The sequence below is a fragment of the Salmo salar genome, chromosome 19 (assembly GCF_965601325.2).
Source record: "Salmo salar chromosome 19, fSalSal1, whole genome shotgun sequence".
Classification (NCBI taxonomy): domain Eukaryota; kingdom Metazoa; phylum Chordata; class Actinopteri; order Salmoniformes; family Salmonidae; genus Salmo; species Salmo salar.
Genome location: NC_138309.1, coordinates 74,064,203 through 74,086,826, shown reverse-complemented (window position 1 = coordinate 74,086,826; position 22,624 = coordinate 74,064,203). Strand labels below are relative to the sequence as shown.

The window sequence follows — 22,624 nt, the reverse complement described above, 5'->3', positions numbered from 1 at the left end:
TTGCTCTACAGTTATTCTGATGTAGTTGCTCTACAGTTATTCTGACGTAGTTGCTCTACAGTTATTCTGATGTGGTTGTTTGACAGTTAATCCTATATAGTTGTTCTACAGTTATTCCGATGTAGTTGTTTGACAGTTAATCCTATATAGTTGTTCTACAGTTATTCCGATGTAGTTGTTTGACAGTTAATCCTAGATAGTTGTTCTACAGTTATTCTGATGTAGTTGTTCTACAGTTAATCCTATATAGTTGTTCTACAGTTATTCTGATGTAGTTGTTTGACAGTTAATCCTATATAGTTGTTCTACAGTTATTCTGATGTAGTTGCTCTACAGTTATTCCTATGTAGTTGCTCTACAGTTATTCTTCTGTAGTTGCTCTACAGTTATTCTTATGTAGTTGCTCTACAGTTATTCTGATGTAGTTGCTCTACAGTTATTCTTATGTAGTTGCTCTACAGTTATTCTTATGTAGTTACTCTACAGTTATTGTTATGTAGTTGCTCTACAGTTATTCGTATGTAGTTGCTCTACAGTTATTCTGATGGAGTTGCTCTACAGTTATTCCTATGTAGTTGTTTGACAGTTAATCCTATATAGTTGTTCTACAGTTATTCTGATGTAGTTGCTCTACAGTTATTCTGATGTAGTTGCTCTACAGTTATTCTGATGTAGTTGCTCTACAGTTATTCTGATGTAGTTGCTCTACAGTTATTCTGATGTAGTTGCTCTACAGTTATTCTGATGTAGTTGCTCTACAGTTATTCTGATGTAGTTGCTCTACAGTTATTCTGACGTAGTTGCTCTACAGTTATTCTGATGTGGTTGTTTGACAGTTAATCCTATATAGTTGTTCTACAGTTATTCCGATGTAGTTGTTTGACAGTTAATCCTATATAGTTGTTCTACAGTTATTCTGATGTAGTTGTTTGACAGTTAATCCTATATAGTTGTTCTACAGTTATTCTGATGTAGTTGTTCTACAGTTAATCCTATATAGTTGTTCTACAGTTATTCTGATGTAGTTGTTTGACAGTTAATCCTATATAGTTGTTCTACAGTTATTCTGATGTAGTTGTTTGACAGTTAATCCTATATAGTTGTTCTACAGTTATTCTGATGTAGTTGTTTGACAGTTAATCCTATATAGTTGTTCTACAGTTATTCTGATGTAGTTGTTTGACAGTTAATCCTATATAGTTGCTCTACAGTTATTCTGATGTAGTTGTTTGACAGTTAATCCTATATAGTTGTTCTACAGTTATTCTGATGTAGTTGCTCTACAGTTATTCCTATGTAGTTGCTCTACAGTTATTCTTCTGTAGTTGCTCTACAGTTATTCTTATGTAGTTGCTCTACAGTTATTCTGATGTAGTTGCTCTACAGTTATTCTTATGTAGTTGCTCTACAGTTATTCTTATGTAGTTACTCTACAGTTATTGTTATGTAGTTGCTCTACAGTTATTCTTATGTAGTTGCTCTACAGTTATTCTGATGGAGTTGCTCTACAGTTATTCCTATGTAGTTGTTTGACAGTTAATCCTATATAGTTGTTCTACAGTTATTCTGATGTAGTTGCTCTACAGTTATTCTGATGTAGTTGCTCTACAGTTATTCTGATGTAGTTGCTCTACAGTTATTCTGATGTAGTTGCTCTACAGTTATTCTGATGTAGTTGCTCTACAGTTATTCTGATGTAGTTGCTCTACAGTTATTCTGATGTAGTTGCTCTACAGTTATTCTGATGTAGTTGCTCTACAGTTATTCTGACGTAGTTGCTCTACAGTTATTCTGATGTAGTTGTTTGACAGTTAATCCTATATAGTTGTTCTACAGTTATTCCGATGTAGTTGTTTGACAGTTAATCCTATATAGTTGTTCTACAGTTATTCTGATGTAGTTGTTTGACAGTTAATCCTATATAGTTGTTCTACAGTTATTCTGATGTAGTTGTTCTACAGTTAATCCTATATAGTTGTTCTACAGTTATTCTGATGTAGTTGTTTGACAGTTAATCCTATATAGTTGTTCTACAGTTATTCTGATGTAGTTGTTTGACAGTTAATCCTATATAGTTGTTCTACAGTTATTCTGATGTAGTTGTTTGACAGTTAATCCTATATAGTTGTTCTACAGTTATTCTGATGTAGTTGTTTGACAGTTAATCCTATATAGTTGCTCTACAGTTATTCTTATGTAGTTGCTCTACAGTTATTCTGTTGTAGTTGCTCTACAGTTATTCTTATGTAGTTGCTCTACAGTTATTCTTATGTAGTTGCTCTACAGTTATTCTGATGTAGTTGCTCTACAGTTATTCTGATGTAGTTGCTCTACAGTTATTCTGATGTAGTTGCTCTACAGTTATTCTGATGTAGTTGCTCTACAGTTATTCTGATGTAGTTGCTCTACAGTTATTCTGACGTAGTTGCTCTACAGTTATTCTGATGTAGTTGTTTGACAGTTAATCCTATATAGTTGTTCTACAGTTATTCCGATGTAGTTGTTTGACAGTTAATCCTATATAGTTGTTCTACAGTTATTCTGATGTAGTTGTTTGACAGTTAATCCTATATAGTTGTTCTACAGTTATTCTGATGTAGTTGTTCTACAGTTAATCCTATATAGTTGTTCTACAGTTATTCTGATGTAGTTGTTTGACAGTTAATCCTATATAGTTGTTCTACAGTTATTCTGATGTAGTTGTTTGACAGTTAATCCTATATAGTTGTTCTACAGTTATTCTGATGTAGTTGTTTGACAGTTAATCCTATATAGTTGTTCTACAGTTATTCTGATGTAGTTGCTCTACAGTTATTCTGATGTAGTTGCTCTACAGTTATTCTGACGTAGTTGCTCTACAGTTATTCTGATGTAGTTGTTTGACAGTTAATCCTATATAGTTGTTCTACAGTTATTCTGATGTAGTTGTTCTACAGTTAATCCTATATAGTTGTTCTACAGTTATTCTGATGTAGTTGTTTGACAGTTAATCCTATATAGTTGTTCTACAGTTATTCTGATGTAGTTGTTTGACAGTTAATCCTATATAGTTGTTCTACAGTTATTCTGATGTAGTTGTTTGACAGTTAATCCTATATAGTTGTTCTACAGTTATTCTGATGTAGTTGTTTGACAGTTAATCCTATATAGTTGTTCTACAGTTATTCTGATGTAGTTGTTCTACAGTTAATCCTATATAGTTGTTCTACAGTTATTCTGATGTAGTTGTTTGACAGTTAATCCTATATAGTTGTTCTACAGTTACTCTGATGTAGTTGTTTGACAGTTAATCCTATATAGTTGTTCTACAGTTATTCTGATGTAGTTGTTTGACAGTTAATCCTATATAGTTGTTCTACAGTTATTCTGATGTAGTTGCTCTACAGTTATTCCTATGCAGTTGTTTGACAGTTATTCCTATATAGTTGTTCTACAGTTATTCTGATGTAGTTGCTCTACAGTTATTCCTATGTAGTTGTTTGACAGTTATTCCTATATAGTTGTTCTACAGTTATTCTGATGTAGTTGTTTGACAGTTAATCCTATATAGTTGTTCTACAGTTATTCTGATGTAGTTGTTTGACAGTTAATCCTATATAGTTGTTCTACAGTTATTCTGATGTAGTTGCTCTACAGTTATTCCTTTATAGTTGTTTCTCTTTCTTTGTATTTTTTCTTTCTGTCACACACCTGAGAGGCACATAGGGGGCTTTTCAGTGGAAGAATGCAAGGGTAGAGGTGAGGGGAGGAGGGGGAGTAGGGAGGTAGAGAGAGGGTAGCTGTAAAAACAGGGCCTGATTGATTTAGCAAATGGAGCATCACACAGTGTCTCTTCGAGACTCCACCCCCTTGTCCAGACACTCACACACACACACTACCCAGCATGACATGTCTTCTGTTTCTCATATCTCTTGGTATAGGGGTTGGTAGCAGGTCGAATGGAGGTGGGGGGGGCACCTGTCAAGGCCAAGCCCTGTAGCTCCCCTCTCCCATTTAAACTTCCCCAGACAGCCCACACTGCCTGCAGGGGAATAGATCAGATATGAAAAACCTCCCACACTGTCAGTCACCCATGGTAAAGGTGGTATGTTCAGCATCTAAAGTGAATATACACTTCAAGGCATCTACTTATAAATGTATATAACGGTATCTGGTTGTCTAGTCAGTTCACTGTGTATGAGTGGCTTGGTTACGTCTGTTTTGCCAAAGAGTCGAGCAGTCCTAGAATAACAACCAGCCATGCACCTCTGAAAATAATGGAGTGCCGCCATCTTTGTGAAACATAATAAATCAACAGAGACTGGTAGACATTTAATTAGGTTAGGGAGTTGTATTTGTGTTTCATTTCACTGCTGGACTCCCTGCCTCCAGCATATACTACAGCTCTGATCATTTGTTATGTTGAATGTTCCCCCTTTCCCCCCTCCATCTTTCGGGTTCTCTCTTTTTCTCTCTCACTTTCTTTTTAAACATTCTTTCTCTACCTTATTTGTCTCTCTCTCGCTCTCTACTCCCCCTCGCTCTCTCTACCCCCCCCAAGCCTTAATGTCCTTTACTCTACTCCCCCACTCAGTGTTCTAAAGTCTAGCAATGCTATTTCCTCACAATCCAAGCTGGTTGTTCTTTCCTTGAAACTCTAGAGGCAGGCCACCTCTAACCCCTGGTCCAGCCCCTGCAGCCCCCTCTGAGGGGTCAGGGGTCAGCCCAGTGTCTGTTCTGTGCAGACTGTGTGCGGAACAGAGTGGGAGCACATGGACCTCCAGTAATCCCTCTCCAGTTTCCCACAGTAACCAACCACTAACCAGTCAGGTCCTCAGTCTCTGTCCCACAGTAACCAACCACTAACCAGTCATGCCCTCAGTCTCTGTCCCACAGTAACCAACCACTAACCAGTCAGGCCCTCAGTCTCTGTCCCACAGTAACCAACCACTAACCAGTCAGGTCCTCAGTCTCTGTCCCACAGTAACCAACCACTAACCAGTCAGGTCCTCAGTCTCTGTCCCACAGTAACCAACCACTAACCAGTCAGGTCCTCAGTCTCTGTCCCACAGTAACCAACCACTAACCAGTCATGTCCTCAGTCTCTGTCCCACAGTAACCAACCACTAACCAGTCATGTCCTCAGTCTCTGTCCCACAGTAACCAACCACTAACCAGTCAGGTCCTCAGTCTCTGTCCCACAGTAACCAACCACTAACCAGTCAGGTCCTCAGTCTCTGTCCCACAGTAACCAACCACTAACCAGTCAGGTCCTCAGTCTCTGTCCCACAGTAACCAACCACTAACCAGTCAGGTCCTCAGTCTCTGTCCCACAGTAACCAACCACTAACCAGTCAGGCCCTCAGTCTCTGTCCCACAGTAACCAACCACTAACCAGTCAGGTCCTCAGTCTCTGTCCCACAGTAACCAACCACTAACCAGTCATGTCCTCAGTCTCTGTCGCACAGTAACCAACCACTAACCAGTCAGGTTCTCAGTCTCTGTCCCACAGTAACCAACCACTAACCAGTCAGGTCCTCAGTCTCTGTCCCACAGTAACCAACCACTAACCAGTCAGGTCCTCAGTCTCTGTCCCACAGTAACCAACCACTAACCAGTCAGGTCCTCAGTCTCTGTCCCACAGTAACCAACCACTAACCAGTCAGGCCCTCAGTCTCTGTCCCACAGTAACCAACCACTAACCAGTCAGGTCCTCAGTCTCTGTCCCACAGTAACCAACCACTAACCAGTCAGGCCCTCAGTCTCTGTCCCACAGTAACCAACCACTAACCAGGCAGCCCCTCAGTCTCTGTCCCACAGTAACCAACCACTAACCAGTCATGTCCTCAGTCTCTGTCCCACAGTAACCAACCACTAACCAGTCATGTCCTCAGTCTCTGTCCCACAGTAACCAACCACTAACCAGTCATGTCCTCAGTCTCTGTCCCACAGTAACCAACCACTAACCAGTCAGGTCCTCAGTCTCTGTCCCACAGTAACCAACCACTAACCAGTCAGGCCCTCAGTCTCTGTCCCACAGTAACCAACCACTAACCAGTCAGGTCCTCAGTCTCTGTCCCACAGTAACCAACCACTAACTAGTCAGGCCCTCAGTCTCTGTCCCACAGTAACCAACCACTAACCAGTCAGGCCCTCAGTCTCTGTCCCACAGTAACCAACCACTAACCAGTCAGGTCCTCAGTCTCTGTCCCACAGTAACCAACCACTAACCAGTCAGGTCCTCAGTCTCTGTCCCACAGTAACCAACCACTAACCAGTCAGGCCCTCAGTCTCTGTCCCACAGTAACCAACCACTAACCAGTCAGGTCCTCAGTCTCTGTCCCACAGTAACCAACCACTAACCAGTCAGGCCCTCAGTCTCTGTCCCACAGTAACCAACCACTAACCAGTCAGGTCCTCAGTCTCTGTCCCACAGTAACCAACCACTAACCAGTCAGGTCCTCAGTCTCTGTCCCACAGTAACCAACCACTAACCAGTCAGGTCCTCAGTCTCTGTCCCACAGTAACCAACCACTAACCAGTCATGTCCTCAGTCTCTGTCCCACAGTAACCAACCACTAACCAGTCAGGTCCTCAGTCTCTGTCCCACAGTAACCAACCACTAACCAGTCATGTCCTCAGTCTCTGTCCCACAGTAACCAACCAGTAACCAGTCAGGTCCTCAGTCTCTGTCCCACAGTAACCAACCACTAACCAGTCAGGTCCTCAGTCTCTGTCCCACAGTAACCAACACACTGCTCTATTCATTGAAGGAGAATTAATCAAACGGTCTAGAATGGTAAACGGTCTAGAATGGTAAACGGTCTAGAATGGTAAACGGTCTAGAATGGTAAACGGTCTAGAATGGTAAACGGTCTAGAATGGTAAACGGTCTAGAATGGTAAACGGTCTAGAATGGTAAACGGTCTAGAATGATAAACGGTCTAGAATGGTAAACGGTCTAGAATGGTAAACGGTCTAGAATGGTAAACGGTCTAGAATGGTAAACGGTCTAGAATGGTAAACGGTCTAGAATGGTAAACGGTCTAGAATGGTAAACGGTCAAGAATGGTAAAGCCTCATTTAGCAGCCAGACTGGTCCTTCTGTTTTAGAATATTGCCTTGAATTGGAATGTCAATTTTTACTAGTTCACAACTTTCCATTGTATAGTTGTTGTGTTGTCATACTGTTCCAGATTGATGGACTAGACTATAGAGCCTAGACGGGCTGGTTGGGTTGAGGAAGCACATGCGTCTATAGGAGAGCTTGTGTTTTGCTGTGGTGCTCTGACATGGCTAGAGCTGCTCCATGGGGGGACTGTTTGGGTACATGTTTATATGTATCTGCATGTATTGATGTCTGTCCCGACCTCCTCTCTCTCTCTGTACCTCAGAGCTGCGAGACTTTGAGCAAGACAACCAGCAGGACATTGAGGTGGATGAGGGGAACACGGCTGTGATCCAGTGTCACCTCCCTGAGAGCCAGCCCAAGGCCCAGGTCCGCTACAGTGTCAAACAGGAGTGGCTGGAGACCTCCAAAGGTATGGATCTATCGTTCTGTTACAGGCCTATTATCTCTACCTCTCAATTAGCACTCTATCCCTCTCTCTCTATATATATCCCTCTCTCTATATCTCTCTCTATCCCTGTCTCTCTCTATATATATATATCCCTCTCTCTCTCTCAAAGGTATGGATCTATCGTTCTGTTACAGGCCTATTATCTCTACCTCTCAATTAGCACTCTATCCCTCTCTCTCTCTCTCTCTCTCTCTCTCTCTCTCTATATATATATATATATATATTATATATATATATATATATATATATATATATATATATCCCTCTCTCTCTCTCAAAGGTATGGATCTATCGTTCTGTTACAGGCCTATTATCTCTACCTCTCAATTAGCACTCTATCCCTGTCTCTCTATATATATATCCCTCTCTCTCTCAAAGGTATGGATCTATCGTTCTGTTACAGGCCTATTATCTCTACCTCTCAATTAGCACTCTATCCCTGTCTCTCTATATATATCCCTCTCTCTATATCTCTCTCTATCCCTGTCTCTCTCTATATATATATATCCCTCTCTCTCTCTCAAAGGTATGGATCTATCGTTCTGTTACAGGCCTATTATCTCTACCTCTCAATTAGCACTCTATCCCTCTCTCTCTCTATATATATATATATCACTCTCTCTATATCCCTCTCTCTATATCCCTCTCTCTATATATATATATCCCTCTCTCTATATCCCTCTCTCTCTCTATATATATATATATCCTTCTCTCTATATCCCTCTCTCTATATATATATATATCCCTGTCTCTCTATATATATATCCCTCTCTCTATATATATATCCCTCTCTCTATATCCCTCTCTCTCTATATATATATCCCTCTCTCTATATCCCTCTCTCTATATCCCTCTCTCTCTATCCCTCTCTCTCTCTATATATATATCCCTCTCTCTCTATCCCTCTCTATCCCTCTCTCTCTCTATCTATCCCTCTCTCTCTCAAAGGTATGGATCTATCGTTCTGTTACAGGCCTATTATCTCTACCTCTCAATTAGCACTCTATCCCTGTCTCTCTCTATATATATATCCCTCTCTCTCTCAAAGGTATGGATCTATCGTTCTGTTACAGGCCTATTATCTCTACCTCTCAATTAGCACTCTATCCCTGTCTCTCTATATATATATCCCTCTCTCTATATCTCTCTCTATCCCTGTCTCTCTCTCTATATATCCCTCTCTCTCTATCCCTGTCTCTCTCTATATCCCTCTCTCTATATCCCTCTCTCTCTATCCCTCTCTCTATATCCCTCTCTCTCTATATATATATATATATATCCCTCTCTCTATATCCCTCTCTCTATATCCCTCTCTCTCTCTATATATATATATCCCTCTCTCTCTATCCCTCTCTCTCTCTATATATATATCCCTCTCTCTATATCCCTCTCTCTCTATCCCTCTCTCTATATCCCTCTCTCTATATCCCTCTCTCTCTATCCCTCTCTCTCTATCCCTCTCTCTCTATATATATATATCCCTCTCTCTATATCCCTCTCTCTCTATCCCTCTCTATCCCTCTCTCTCTATCTATCCCTCTCTCTCTCTCAAAGGTATGGATCTATCGTTCTGTTACAGGCCTAGTATCTCTACCTCTCAATTAGCACTCTATCCCTGTCTCTCTCTCTATATATATATATATATCCCTCTCTCTCTCTCAAAGGTATGGATCTATCGTTCTGTTACAGGCCTATTATCTCTACCTCTCAATTAGCACTCTATCCCTGTCTCTCTATATATATCCCTCTCTCTATATCTCTCTCTATCCCTGTCTCTCTCTATATATATATATCCCTCTCTCTCTATCCCTGTCTCTCTCTATATCCCTCTCTCTATATCCCTCTCTCTCTATCCCTCTCTCTATATCCCTCTCTCTGTATCCCTCTCTCTCTATATATATATATATCCCTCTCTCTCTCAAAGGTATGGATCTATCGTTCTGTTACAGGCCTATTATCTCTACCTCTCAATTAGCACTCTATCCCTGTCTCTCTCTATATATATATATATATATCCCTCTCTCTCTCAAAGGCATGGATCTATCGTTCTGTTACAGGCCTATTATCTCTACCTCTCAATTAGCACTCTATCCCTGTCTCTCTCTCTATATATATATATATATCCCTCTCTCTCTCAAAGGCATGGATCTATCGTTCTGTTACAGGCCTATTATCTCTACCTCTCAATTAGCACTCTATCCCTGTCTCTCTATATATATCCCTCTCTCTATATCTCTCTCTATCCCTGTCTCTCTCTATATATATATATCCCTCTCTCTCTCTCAAAGGTATGGATCTATCGTTCTGTTACAGGCCTATTATCTCTACCTCTCAATTAGCACTCTATCCCTGTCTCTCTCTATATATCCCTCTCTCTATATCTCTCTCTATCCCTGTCTCTCTATATATATATATCACTCTCTCTATATCCCTCTCTCTCTATCCCTGTCTCTCTCTATATATATATATATCACTCTCTCTATATCCCTCTCTCTATATCCCTCTCTCTATATATATATATCCCTCTCTCTATATCCCTCTCTCTCTCTCTATATATATATATCCTTCTCTCTATATCCCTCTCTCTCTATATATATATCCCTGTCTCTCTATATATATATCCCTCTCTCTATATATATATCCCTCTCTCTATATCCCTCTCTCTCTATATATATATCCCTCTCTCTATATCCCTCTCTCTATATCCCTCTCTCTCTATCCCTCTCTCTCTATATATATATATCCCTCTCTCTATATCCCTCTCTCTCTATCCCTCTCTATCCCTCTCTCTCTCTATCTATCCCTCTCTCTCTCAAAGGTATGGATCTATCGTTCTGTTACAGGCCTATTATCTCTACCTCTCAATTAGCACTCTATCCCTCTCTCTCTCTATATATATATATATATATCACTCTCTCTATATCCCTCTCTCTATATCCCTCTCTCTATATATATATATATCCCTCTCTCTATATCCCTCTCTCTCTCTATATATATATATATCCTTCTCTCTATATCCCTCTCTCTATATATATATATATCCCTGTCTCTCTATATATATATCCCTCTCTCTATATATATCCCTCTCTCTATATCCCTCTCTCTCTATATATATATCCCTCTCTCTATATCCCTCTCTCTATATCCCTCTCTCTCTATCCCTCTCTCTCTCTATATATATATCCCTCTCTCTCTATCCCTCTCTCTCTCTATCTATCCCTCTCTCTCTCAAAGGTATGGATCTATCGTTCTGTTACAGGCCTATTATCTCTACCTCTCAATTAGCACTCTATCCCTGTCTCTCTCTATATATATATCCCTCTCTCTCTCAAAGGTATGGATCTATCGTTCTGTTACAGGCCTATTATCTCTACCTCTCAATTAGCACTCTATCCCTGTCTCTCTATATATATCCCTCTCTCTATATCTCTCTCTATCCCTGTCTCTCTCTCTATATATATATCCCTCTCTCTCTATCCCTGTCTCTCTCTATATCCCTCTCTCTATATCCCTCTCTCTCTATCCCTCTCTCTATATCCCTCTCTCTCTATATATATATATATATCCCTCTCTCTATATCCCTCTCTCTATATCCCTCTCTCTCTCTCTATATATATATCCCTCTCTCTCTATCCCTCTCTCTCTCTATATATATATCCCTCTCTCTATATCCCTCTCTCTCTATCCCTCTCTCTATATCCCTCTCTCTATATCCCTCTCTCTCTATCCCTCTCTCTCTATCCCTCTCTCTATATATATATATATATCCCTCTCTCTATATCCCTCTCTCTCTATCCCTCTCTATCCCTCTCTCTCTATCTATCCCTCTCTCTCTCTCAAAGGTATGGATCTATCGTTCTGTTACAGGCCTAGTATCTCTACCTCTCAATTAGCACTCTATCCCTGTCTCTCTCTCTATATATATATATATATCCCTCTCTCTCTCTCAAAGGTATGGATCTATCGTTCTGTTACAGGCCTATTATCTCTACCTCTCAATTAGCACTCTATCCCTGTCTCTCTATATATATCCCTCTCTCTATATCTCTCTCTATCCCTGTCTCTATATATATATATCCCTCTCTCTCTATCCCTGTCTCTCTCTATATCCCTCTCTCTATATCCCTCTCTCTCTATCCCTCTCTCTATATCCCTCTCTCTCTCTCTATATATATATATCCCTCTCTCTATATCCCTCTCTCTATATCCCTCTCTCTCTCTATATATATATATCCCTCTCTCTCTATCCCTCTCTCTCTATATATATATATCCCTCTCTCTATATCCCTCTCTCTCTATCCCTCTCTCTATATCCCTCTCTCTCTATCCCTCTCTCTCTATCCCTCTCTCTCTATCCCTCTCTCTCTATATATATATATCCCTCTCTCTATATCCCTCTCTCTATATCCCTCTCTCTATATCCCTCTCTCTCTATCCCTCTCTCTCTCTATATATATATCCCTCTCTCTATATCCCTCTCTCTCTATCCCTCTCTATCCCTCTCTCTCTCTATCTATCCCTCTCTCTCTCAAAGGTATGGATCTATCGTTCTGTTACAGGCCTATTATCTCTACCTCTCAATTAGCACTCTATCCCTGTCTCTCTATATATATATATCCCTCTCTCTCTCAAAGGTATGGATCTATCGTTCTGTTACAGGCCTATTATCTCTACCTCTCAATTAGCACTCTATCCCTGTCTCTCTATATATATCCCTCTCTCTATATCTCTCTCTATCCCTGTCTCTCTCTCTCTATATATATCCCTCTCTCTCTATCCCTGTCTCTCTCTATATCCCTCTCTCTATATCCCTCTCTCTCTATCCCTCTCTCTATATCCCTCTCTCTCTCTATATATATATATATCCCTCTCTCTATATCCCTCTCTCTATATCCCTCTCTCTCTCTATATATATATATCCCTCTCTCTCTATCCCTCTCTCTCTCTATATATATATCCCTCTCTCTATATCCCTCTCTCTCTATCCCTCTCTCTATATCCCTCTCTCTCTATCCCTCTCTCTCTATCCCTCTCTCTCTATCCCTCTCTCTCTATATATATATATCCCTCTCTCTATATCCCTCTCTCTCTATCCCTCTCTATCCCTCTCTCTCTCTATCTATCCCTCTCTCTCTCTCAAAGGTATGGATCTATCGTTCTGTTACAGGCCTAGTATCTCTACCTCTCAATTAGCACTCTATCCCTGTCTCTCTCTCTCTATATATATATATATATATCCCTCTCTCTCTCTCAAAGGTATGGATCTATCGTTCTGTTACAGGCCTATTATCTCTACCTCTCAATTAGCACTCTATCCCTGTCTCTCTATATATATATCCCTCTCTCTCTCAAAGGTATGGATCTATCGTTCTGTTACAGGCCTATTATCTCTACCTCTCAATTAGCACTCTATCCCTGTCTCTCTATATATATCCCTCTCTCTATATCTCTCTCTATCCCTGTCTCTCTCTATATATATATATCCCTCTCTCTCTATCCCTGTCTCTCTCTATATCCCTCTCTCTATATCCCTCTCTCTCTATCCCTCTCTCTATATCCCTCTCTCTCTCTATATATACATATATCCCTCTCTCTATATCCCTCTCTCTATATCCCTCTCTCTCTATATATATATATCCCTCTCTCTCTATCCCTCTCTCTCTATATATATATATCCCTCTCTCTATATCCCTCTCTCTATCCCTCTCTCTATATCCCTCTCTCTATATCCCTCTCTCTCTATCCCTCTCTCTCTATCCCTCTCTCTCTATATATATATATCCCTCTCTCTATATCCCTCTCTCTCTATCCCTCTCTATCCCCCTCTCTCTCTATCTATCCCTCTCTCTCTCTCAAAGGTATGGATCTTTCGTTCTGTTACATGCCTATTATCTCTACCTCTCAATTAGCACTCTATCCCTGTCTCTCTCTCTCTATATATATATATATATATATATATATATCCCTCTCTCTCTCTCAAAGGTATGGATCTATCGTTCTGTTACAGGCCTATTATCTCTACCTCTCAATTAGCACTCTGTCCCTGTCTCTCTATATATATATCCATCTCTCTCTCTCAAAGGTATGGATCTATCGTTCTGTTACAGGCCTATTATCTCTACCTCTCAATTAGCACTCTATCCCTGTCTCTCTCTATATATATATATATCACTCTCTCTATATCCCTCTCTACCTATCCCTGTCTCTCTCTATATATATATATCACTCTCTCTATATCCCTCTCTCTCTATATATATATCCCTCTCTCTATATCCCTCTCTCTCTCTCTATATATATATCCCTCTCTCTATATCCCTCTCTCTCTCTATATATATATATATCCCTCTCTCTATATCCCTCTCTCTATATCCCTCTCTCTCTATATATATCCCTCTCTCTATATCCCTCTCTCTCTATATATATATCCCTCTCTCTATATCCCTCTCTCTCTATCCCTCTCTCTATATCCCTCTCTCTCTATCCCTCTCTCTATATCCCTCTCTCTATATCCCTCTCTCTCTATCCCTCTCTCTCTCTATATATATATCCCTCTCTCTATATCCCTCTCTCTCTATCCCTCTCTCTCTCTATATATATATCCCTCTCTCTATATCCCTCTCTCTCTATCCCTCTCTATCCCTCTCTCTCTCTCTCTCTCTATCTATCCCTCTCTATCCCTCTCTCTCTCTCTCTCTCTCTCTCTCTCTCTCTCTAACCCTCTCTATCCCTCTCTCTTTCTCTCTATCCCTCTCTCTCTCTCTCTCTCTCTCTCTCTCTCTCTCTCTAACCCTCTCTATCCCTCTCTCTTTCTCTCTCTATCCTTCTCTCTCTCTCTTTCTCTCTCTCTATCCCTCCCTCTCTATCCCTCTCTCTCTCTCTCTCTCTCTCTCTCTCTCTCTCTCTTTCTCTCTCTCTTTTCCTCTCTATCCCTCTCTCTTTCTCTCTATCCTTCTCCCTCTCTCTTTCTCTCTCTCTCTATCCCTCTCTCTCTCTCTCTCTATCCTTCTCTCTCTCTCTTTCTCTCTCCTCTTACTCTCTCTGATATTGTCATTAGTACTTTCTCTCTCTCTAACCGTCTCTGTCATTCTTCATCTTTCGCTCCCCCCTCTTTCTCGCTCTGTCCTTCTCATTAGTAATTTCTCTCTCTCTCCCTCTCTCACTCTTTTACTATCTCTTTCCCTGGATTACTGGAATGCTGTATCTATCCTGCTATCTGGCCCATCATAAAACTGCAGATAAAGCAGCTCTATCTGGGGAATGTTGAAACATGGGAATACTCTTGTTTGTTTTGTAACCATTTATTTTTGAGCTCTTTGAGAAAAAATCCCTACTCCTCTGTGGCTGGTATATAGATGTCTGGGAGCTGTAGGCAGGGCTGGAGGTAGGGCTGTGTGGCTTATCAGAGAGCGGGAAATGACAGCACATTGAGGACAGTTCACTGGCTGGCTCTCAGTAAAACTCCAGGGCCCCTCCATGTGGCAGGTGCTGACAGTGCACTCTGCTGTTGAAAGAGACTGTCGTAGGCCTAATGCTAAAGCTAGCTCAGATTACTCAACTTACTATCTTTCCTAAAAAACTGATCTGGGACTTTAAAACTATTTTATATATATGTCCATGCCCAAGGATAACAACCACAGAATTGTCTCTCGGATCAGTTCTAATGACCAGTACCAATACCCAGCCAGCCCAGCCTCGATGATTAAAGCCACCCCCTGTCTGTCTGTGAACAGGGAACTACCTGATCATGCCATCAGGGAACCTGCAGATAGCCAACGCCACTCTGGACGACGAGGGGCCCTACAAGTGTGCTGCTTACAACCCTGTCACACAGGAAGTCAAGACCTCCACCTCCACTGACCGCCTGCGCATACGCCGTGAGTGAGCACATCATAACCAAACACTGACCAAACACTGACCAAACACTGACCAAACACGACCAAACACTGACTAAACACTGACTAAACACTGACCAAACACGACTAAACACTGACCAAACACTTACCAAACACTGACCAAACACGACTAAACACGACCAAACACTGACCAAACACTGACCAAACACTGACCAAACACTGACCAAACACTGACCAAACACTGACTAAACACTGACCAAACACGACTAAACACTGACCAAACACTTACCAAACACTGACCAAACACGACTAAACACGACCAAACACTGACCAAACACTGACCAAACACTGACCAAACACTGACCAAACACTGACTAAACACTGACTAAACACTGACCAAACACTGACCAAACACTGACCAAACACGACTAAACACTGACCAAACACGACTAAACACGACTAAACACTGACTAAACACTGACCAAACACTGACCAAACACTGACCAAACACTGACCAAACACGACTAAACACTGACCAAACACGACTAAACACTGACCAAACACGACTAAACACGACTAAACACTGACTAAACACTGACCAAACACTGACCAAACACTGACCAAACACTGACCAAACACGACTAAACACTGACCAAACACTGACCAAACACTGACCAAACACTGACCAAACACTGACCAAACACTGACCAAACACTGACCAAACTCGACTAAACACTGACCAAACACTGACCAAACACGACTAAACACTGACCAAACACTGACCAAACACTGACCAAACACGACTAAACACTGACCAAACACTGACCAAACACGACTAAACACTGACCAAACACTGACCAAACACGACTAAACACTGACCATGAACGTGATAGCGTCAAAGATACAGCATACACACTTACCTCTGTAAATGTCTAATTGACAAAGTCATTTCGATCATTTAACTCTTGGCCTACAATTTCCACGCCCTGCTGAAATCTAATTAACATAACAATTTAAAAAATCCCCATCAAAATCTGTCTGTTTAAGAGATATCAGTGTTTTTACCTAGGCTGCGTCTCAATCTGCCGATATGTGGTGAAAGGTGGCAGGGCTAGATCGGTGTTTGTCAGACCATGAGACATCCTGGAAATCGGTCTTCTCACGTCTGTAGCTTCATAATGTTTTGGCCTACAAAGTATTGTGACCACTTTATTAAAAGATGGGACTTTCATGAACATGATGGCGTTTTCAGTTTTGCTCTAGGATGCCCACACGCCTCATATTTGTCTGAAGGTCCCCGGTACCAGTTAAAAAAATTATGGAAGTACACAGTACCAGTCAAAAGTTTGGACACCCCACCTCATTCAAGGGTTTTTCTGTATTTTCACTATTTTCTACATTGTACAATAATAGTGAAGATATCAAAACTATGAAATAACACAAATGGAATCCTGTAGTAACCAAAAAAGTGTTAAACAAATCTAAATATATTTTAGATTCTTCAATGTAGCCACCCTTTGCCTTGATGACAGCTTTGCACACTCTTGCCATTCTCTCAACCAGCTTCATTAGGTAGTCACCTGGAATGCATTTCAATTAACAGGTGTGCCTTGTTAAAAGTTAATTTGTGGAATTTCTTTCCTTTTTAATGCATTGGAGCCAATCAGTTGTGATGTGACAAGGTTTCTAAGTAATGTGATTTGTAACTTTCAAATACCTCTTAATAAGATTATAACAAGGCCAGTGAGATGCTTCACTGAAAAACAACCCATTGCATAAACACAGTTCCTCTCCCTCTCTCCCTCCTTCCATCTCTCTCTAGGTTCGACGTCGGAGGCGGCCCGTATCATCTACCCCCCAGTGTCTCGCACCATCATGGTCACTAAGGGACAGCGTCTGGTCCTGGAGTGTGTGGCCAGCGGCATCCCGACCCCGCAGGTCACATGGGCCAAGGACGGTCAGGACCTGCGTTTCCATAATAACACGCGCTTCCTGCTCAGCAACCTGCTGATCGATGCGGCGGGCGAGGGCGACTCAGGGACGTACATGTGTCACGCTGACAACGGCATCGGATCAGAGAGCGCCGCTACTGTGCTGTACGACGTGCAGGTGTTCGGTGAGTAGTGCCAACCTGTGTGTGTAAATATATATATATATATATATATCCCCAAACCTTGGTCCTCACTTATGGGTTGAGTAGGATAATACTAGGATGGGTTCAGTAGGATGATATGGGTTCAGTAGGATGATACTAGGATGGGTTCAGTAGGATGATACTAGGATGGGTCCAGTAGGATGATATGGGTTCAGTAGGATGATATGGGTTCAGTAGGATGATACTAGGATGGGTTCAGTAGGATGATATGGGTTCAGTAGGATGATATGGGTCCAGTAGGATGATACTAGAATGGGTCCAGTAGGATGATACTAGGATGGGTTCAGTAGAATGATATGGGTTCAGTAGGATGATACTAGGATGGGTTCAGTAGGATGATATGGGTTCAGTAGGATGATATGGGTTCAGTAGGATGATATGGGTCCAGTAGGATGATACTAGGATGGGTCCAGTAGGATGATATGGGTTCAGTAGGATGATATGGGTTCAGTAGGATGATACTAGGATGGGTTCAGTAGGATTATATGGGTTCAGTAGAATGATATGGGTTCAGTAGGATGATACTAGGACGGGTTCAGTAGGATGATATGGGTTCAGTAGAATGATATGGGTTCAGTAGGATTATATGGGTTCAGTAGGATGATATGGGTTCAGTAGAATGATATGGGTTCAGTAGGATGATATGGGTTCAGTAGGATGATACTAGGATGGGTTCAGTAGGATGATACGGGTTCAGTAGGATGATACTAGGATGGGTTCAGTAGGATGATATGGGTTCAGTAGAATGATACTAGGATGGGTTCAGTAGGATGATACTAGAATGGGTTCAGTAGGATGATACGATGGGTTCAGTAGGATGATATGGGTTCAGTAGGATGATACTAGGATGGTTCAGTAGGATGATATGGGTTCAGTAGAATGATATGGGTTCAGTAGGATGATATGGGTTCAGTAGGATGATACTAGGATGGGTTCAGTAGAATGATGTGGGTTCAGTAGGATGATACTAGGATGGGTTCAGTAGAATGATATGGGTTCAGTAGGATGATACTAGGATGGGTTCAGTAGAATGATATGGGTTCAGTAGGATGATACTAGAATGGGTTCAGTAGAATGATGTGGGTTCAGTAGGATGATATGGGTTCAGTAGGATTATACTAGGATGGGTTCAGTAGGATGATATGGGTTCAGTAGGATGATATGGGTTCAGTAGGATGATATGGGTTCAGTAGGATGATACTAGGATGGGTTCAGTAGGATGATATGGGTTCAGTAGGATGATACTAGGATGGGTTCAGTAGGATGATATGGGTTCAGTAGGATGATACTAGGATGAGGTGTTATGTATTTTTCTGTTCCTCTAAAACAGTGGTTTTCTACCCTCTCCTCGGGGACCGACTGACATTTCACCATGTTGGAACTGAACTAGCTCACCTGGTTCACCTAGTCAAGGGCTTGATGATTAGTTGATAAGTTGAATCAGGTGTGCTAACACTCCTGTATGATGGGTACACATATTAAGAGTTCTGAAAGGATTTGAAACTTATGGAGTTGCTCCATTTTAGGGGATTTTCGTGAGGAGAGTTTTGTCTGCGTCATGGACTTGATGACTAGACTGACTCACGTTTGGTGGAGCGAGAGAAGTGTGTGTGTGTGTGTGTGTGTGTGTGTGTGTGTGTGTGTGTGTGTGTGTGTGTGTGTGTGTGTGTGTGTGTGTGTGTGTGTGTGTGTGTGTGTGTGTGTGTGTGTGTGTGTGTGTGTGTGTGTGTGTGTGTGTGTGTGTGTGTGTGTGTGTGTGTGTGTATGAGCTTGGCAGAGCCCTGTTGGTATATATATAATATATAGAGGGTTATTTTAGAGTGTGTGTGGAGGACTTGATTGAGCAGGACTGGATTATGGATGAGTGTTTTTCCAGTGAGTTGTGGGGCCTCCTCTCAGCAGCCCCTAATTAAAGTGTGTGCTGCTGTAACGTTAATGAGCTCTGGCTCGTCACGACCAGCCAACCATCAACTGACTGGCCTGTCTCTGCACGGCACAGCCACACACACACACACACACACACACACACACACACACACACACACACACACACACACACACACACACACACACACACACACACACACACACACACACACACTACACATGAACACACATGCTGGCAAGCACACCGATACAGACATACTTAATCAAGCTCACTCCCACACAACCAACCATTACTCAAGCTTATATGCTAGACATTACCTTACAGTGTACTCTCTCACTGACACACAGAGACTAACTCTCTCTCCCTCTCCGTTCTCTCTCTGCAGAGCCTGCCCAGGTGACCATGGAGCTCCAGCAGCAGGAGGTGTCGTGGGGGGAGAGTGTGCGCTTCAGCTGCCTGGCCAGGGGTAAACCCACCCCCTCTGTGGTTTGGCTCCACAACGCCCTCCCCCTGGCCTCGTCACCACGCCACCGCCTGTCTGCCCGCGTGCTGCGTGTCATCAACGTGGGCCCGCAGGACGACGGCTTGTACCAGTGCATGGCTGAGAACGGCGTGGGCAGCTCGCAGGCCGCCGCCAGACTGGTCACCTTACCAACCGGTGTTCCGTCACGGTCAGGGAAGCTGCCCTCCATCCTGCGTCCGCTGAGCCCAGACAAGGTGCTGCGGGAGCAGGTCCCAGTGAAGCCTGGGGCCACGGGTAGCGTGCTGACCCTGGACTGCTCTGAGCTGACTGGGCAGATCTCTGTGGCAGAGGCCCCTGTCATCCTCAGCCAGCCCAGGACCGTCAAGGCCGACTTCTATGATCTGACCTGGAAACCTCGCCACGATGGAGGCTCTGCTGTGGTGGAGTACATCGTCAAGTACAGAAAGGTAAAGGCCAGTTAACTCCTGGACACACACGATGTTACACTCATTCAATGTAGATTGGTATTTGTCTACAACTACAGATATGACTCATTCTCACATCATCCTCACACACTGACTGATGCTTCCTCTCTCTCTCTCTCTCTCTCTCTCTCTCTCTCACTCTCTCACTCACACACTCACTCTCTCACTCTCTCACTCACACACTGACTGATGCTTTCTCACTCACACTCACACACACACAGATAGAGGACCCTCCAGGTGAGTGGACCAGCAGCAGTATCTCTGGGTTTCTCCACAAGCTGACCCTGGCCAAGCTCCAGCCAGCCAGTCTGTACGAGGTGGAGATGTCTGCTAAGAACTGTGCTGGCCTGGGACAACCGGCCATGATGACTTTCAGGACAGGCAAAGGTACATCCATTCATCTATCTATTCATTTATTCATACAATCATCACAATGATTATCATATATCCCACTACCGTATTTGTGTCTTTTTGCAAACACTCTTGTTTTTTCCGTGCCAACAGGTCGTAGGGGTCCAGGAGGTCAGAACGAACTCCCTAAAACTCCCCCAATACCATCACCTCGCCTCTCTCGTAAGTCCCCTGCCCCTCACCTACTGTCACTCTAACTAACCAGTGTGGTTGTTACATAGGTGACACACAGTTAGATCTCTAACATTCTGACAGAGCCCTTATCATACTGTTTGACTAGCTGTTAACCCCCCACTTTTCTACTCTGTACTAACACGTGACCTGTCTTGATCTCTCTTTCACTTTTAACACTCAAGGATGAGCTCACAGTAAGTCTTTGTAAGTTTGTTACTGTACCTGCTCGTGTCTTCCTGTTTGGGCTTTTGTGTTTCTGAGAGTGTCTGTCCTTGTGTGCCTTAATATGGAACAATATTAGATTAGATGTCCGTTTAACTTTATCACTTTTCCACAGCTCCCGAGGCCCCTGATAAGCCCACCATCTCCATGGCGACCGAGACATCAGCGTACGTGACATGGATCCCCCGCGGTAACCGTGGTTTCCCCATCCAGTCGTTCAGGGTGGAGTTTAAGAAGCTGAAGGGGAAGGGAGGAGGGGAGTGGGAGGAGGCCGTCACTAACATCCCCCCCCAGCGACTGTCTGTGGAGATCACTGGCCTGGAGAAAGGTGAGCTTCATCATCACCACCATCATCATCGTCGTTCCCATCATAATGTTATTCCTCATTATGACAAATGGCGTCATCATCATTAGCATGACTCTCATTATCATGGACATTACACTATCAGTCATCATCATAATCCTAGCTATTTTAATAATGACTGTAATCAACATGATGGCCAGATGGTAACCATTAGTGTGAATGGAGAAACAGAGAGGCAGTGTAACTGGTGTTTAGTTAGTTTAACCTGCATGGGCTTTCCGTTTCCCTGTAGGCATGTCCTATAAGTTCCGTGTGTTGGCGGTAAATGTGATTGGCGCCAGCCCCCCCAGTGCCCCCTCTAAGGCCTACACGGTGGTGGGTGGCGGCAGGCCCAACGAACGCCCTGTAGACGGACCCTACATCACTTATAATGAAGCTATCAACGAGACCACCATCATCCTCAAATGGACGGTGAGTGGAACTGGTGTGTGTGTGTGTGTGTGTGTGTGTGTGTGTGTGTGTGTGTGTGTGTGTGTGTGTGTGTGTGTGTGTGTGTGTGTGTGTGTGTGTGTGTGTGTGTGTGTGTGTGTGTGTGTGTGTGGGGGGGGGGATCGTCATATAAGTATGGCCATAACTCTTGTTTCTGTTGTTATGCTAACATTAAACCGTTCATAATCTTTCTCTCCACAGTACACTGCCGTCAACAACACCCCTGTCTACGGTTTCTACATCTTCTACCGGCCGACAGACAGTGACAACGACAGTGACTATAAGAAGGACGTGGTGGAGGGTGATCGCTACTGGCACTCTATCACTGACCTGCAGCCTGAGACGGCCTACGACATCAAGATGCAGAGCTTCAACGAGGGGGGAGAGAGCGAGTTTGGTAACGTGGTTATCTTAGAAACTAAAGGTGAGCAGATCTCTGTCATCTTGGTGACACACGCTTACATTTCTATTAACATTTAGTCATTTAGCAGAGAGACTTACATGTCTATTAACATTTAGTCATTTAGCAGAGGCTTACATGTCTATTAACATTTAGTCATTTAGCAGAGGCTTACATGTCTATTAACATTTAGTCATTTAGCAGAGGCTTACATGTCTATT

General features: G+C 42.6%; 1 protein-coding gene across 1 annotated transcript in view; it reads left to right on the top strand.

Annotated features, from left to right (window-relative positions):
- boc (BOC cell adhesion associated, oncogene regulated) overlaps nucleotides 1-22,624 on the top strand; it is a 110,652-nt gene that overhangs the window by 82,479 nt on the left and 5,549 nt on the right. The window contains exons 4-12 of the mRNA XM_045702660.2: nucleotides 7,374-7,520; nucleotides 15,290-15,433; nucleotides 17,235-17,528; nucleotides 19,841-20,385; nucleotides 20,625-20,790; nucleotides 20,908-20,976; nucleotides 21,326-21,538; nucleotides 21,807-21,985; nucleotides 22,205-22,427. Coding sequence (XP_045558616.1) covers nucleotides 7,374-7,520; nucleotides 15,290-15,433; nucleotides 17,235-17,528; nucleotides 19,841-20,385; nucleotides 20,625-20,790; nucleotides 20,908-20,976; nucleotides 21,326-21,538; nucleotides 21,807-21,985; nucleotides 22,205-22,427 — 1,980 coding nt within the window. The remainder of the gene's footprint in view (nucleotides 1-7,373; nucleotides 7,521-15,289; nucleotides 15,434-17,234; nucleotides 17,529-19,840; nucleotides 20,386-20,624; nucleotides 20,791-20,907; nucleotides 20,977-21,325; nucleotides 21,539-21,806; nucleotides 21,986-22,204; nucleotides 22,428-22,624) is intronic.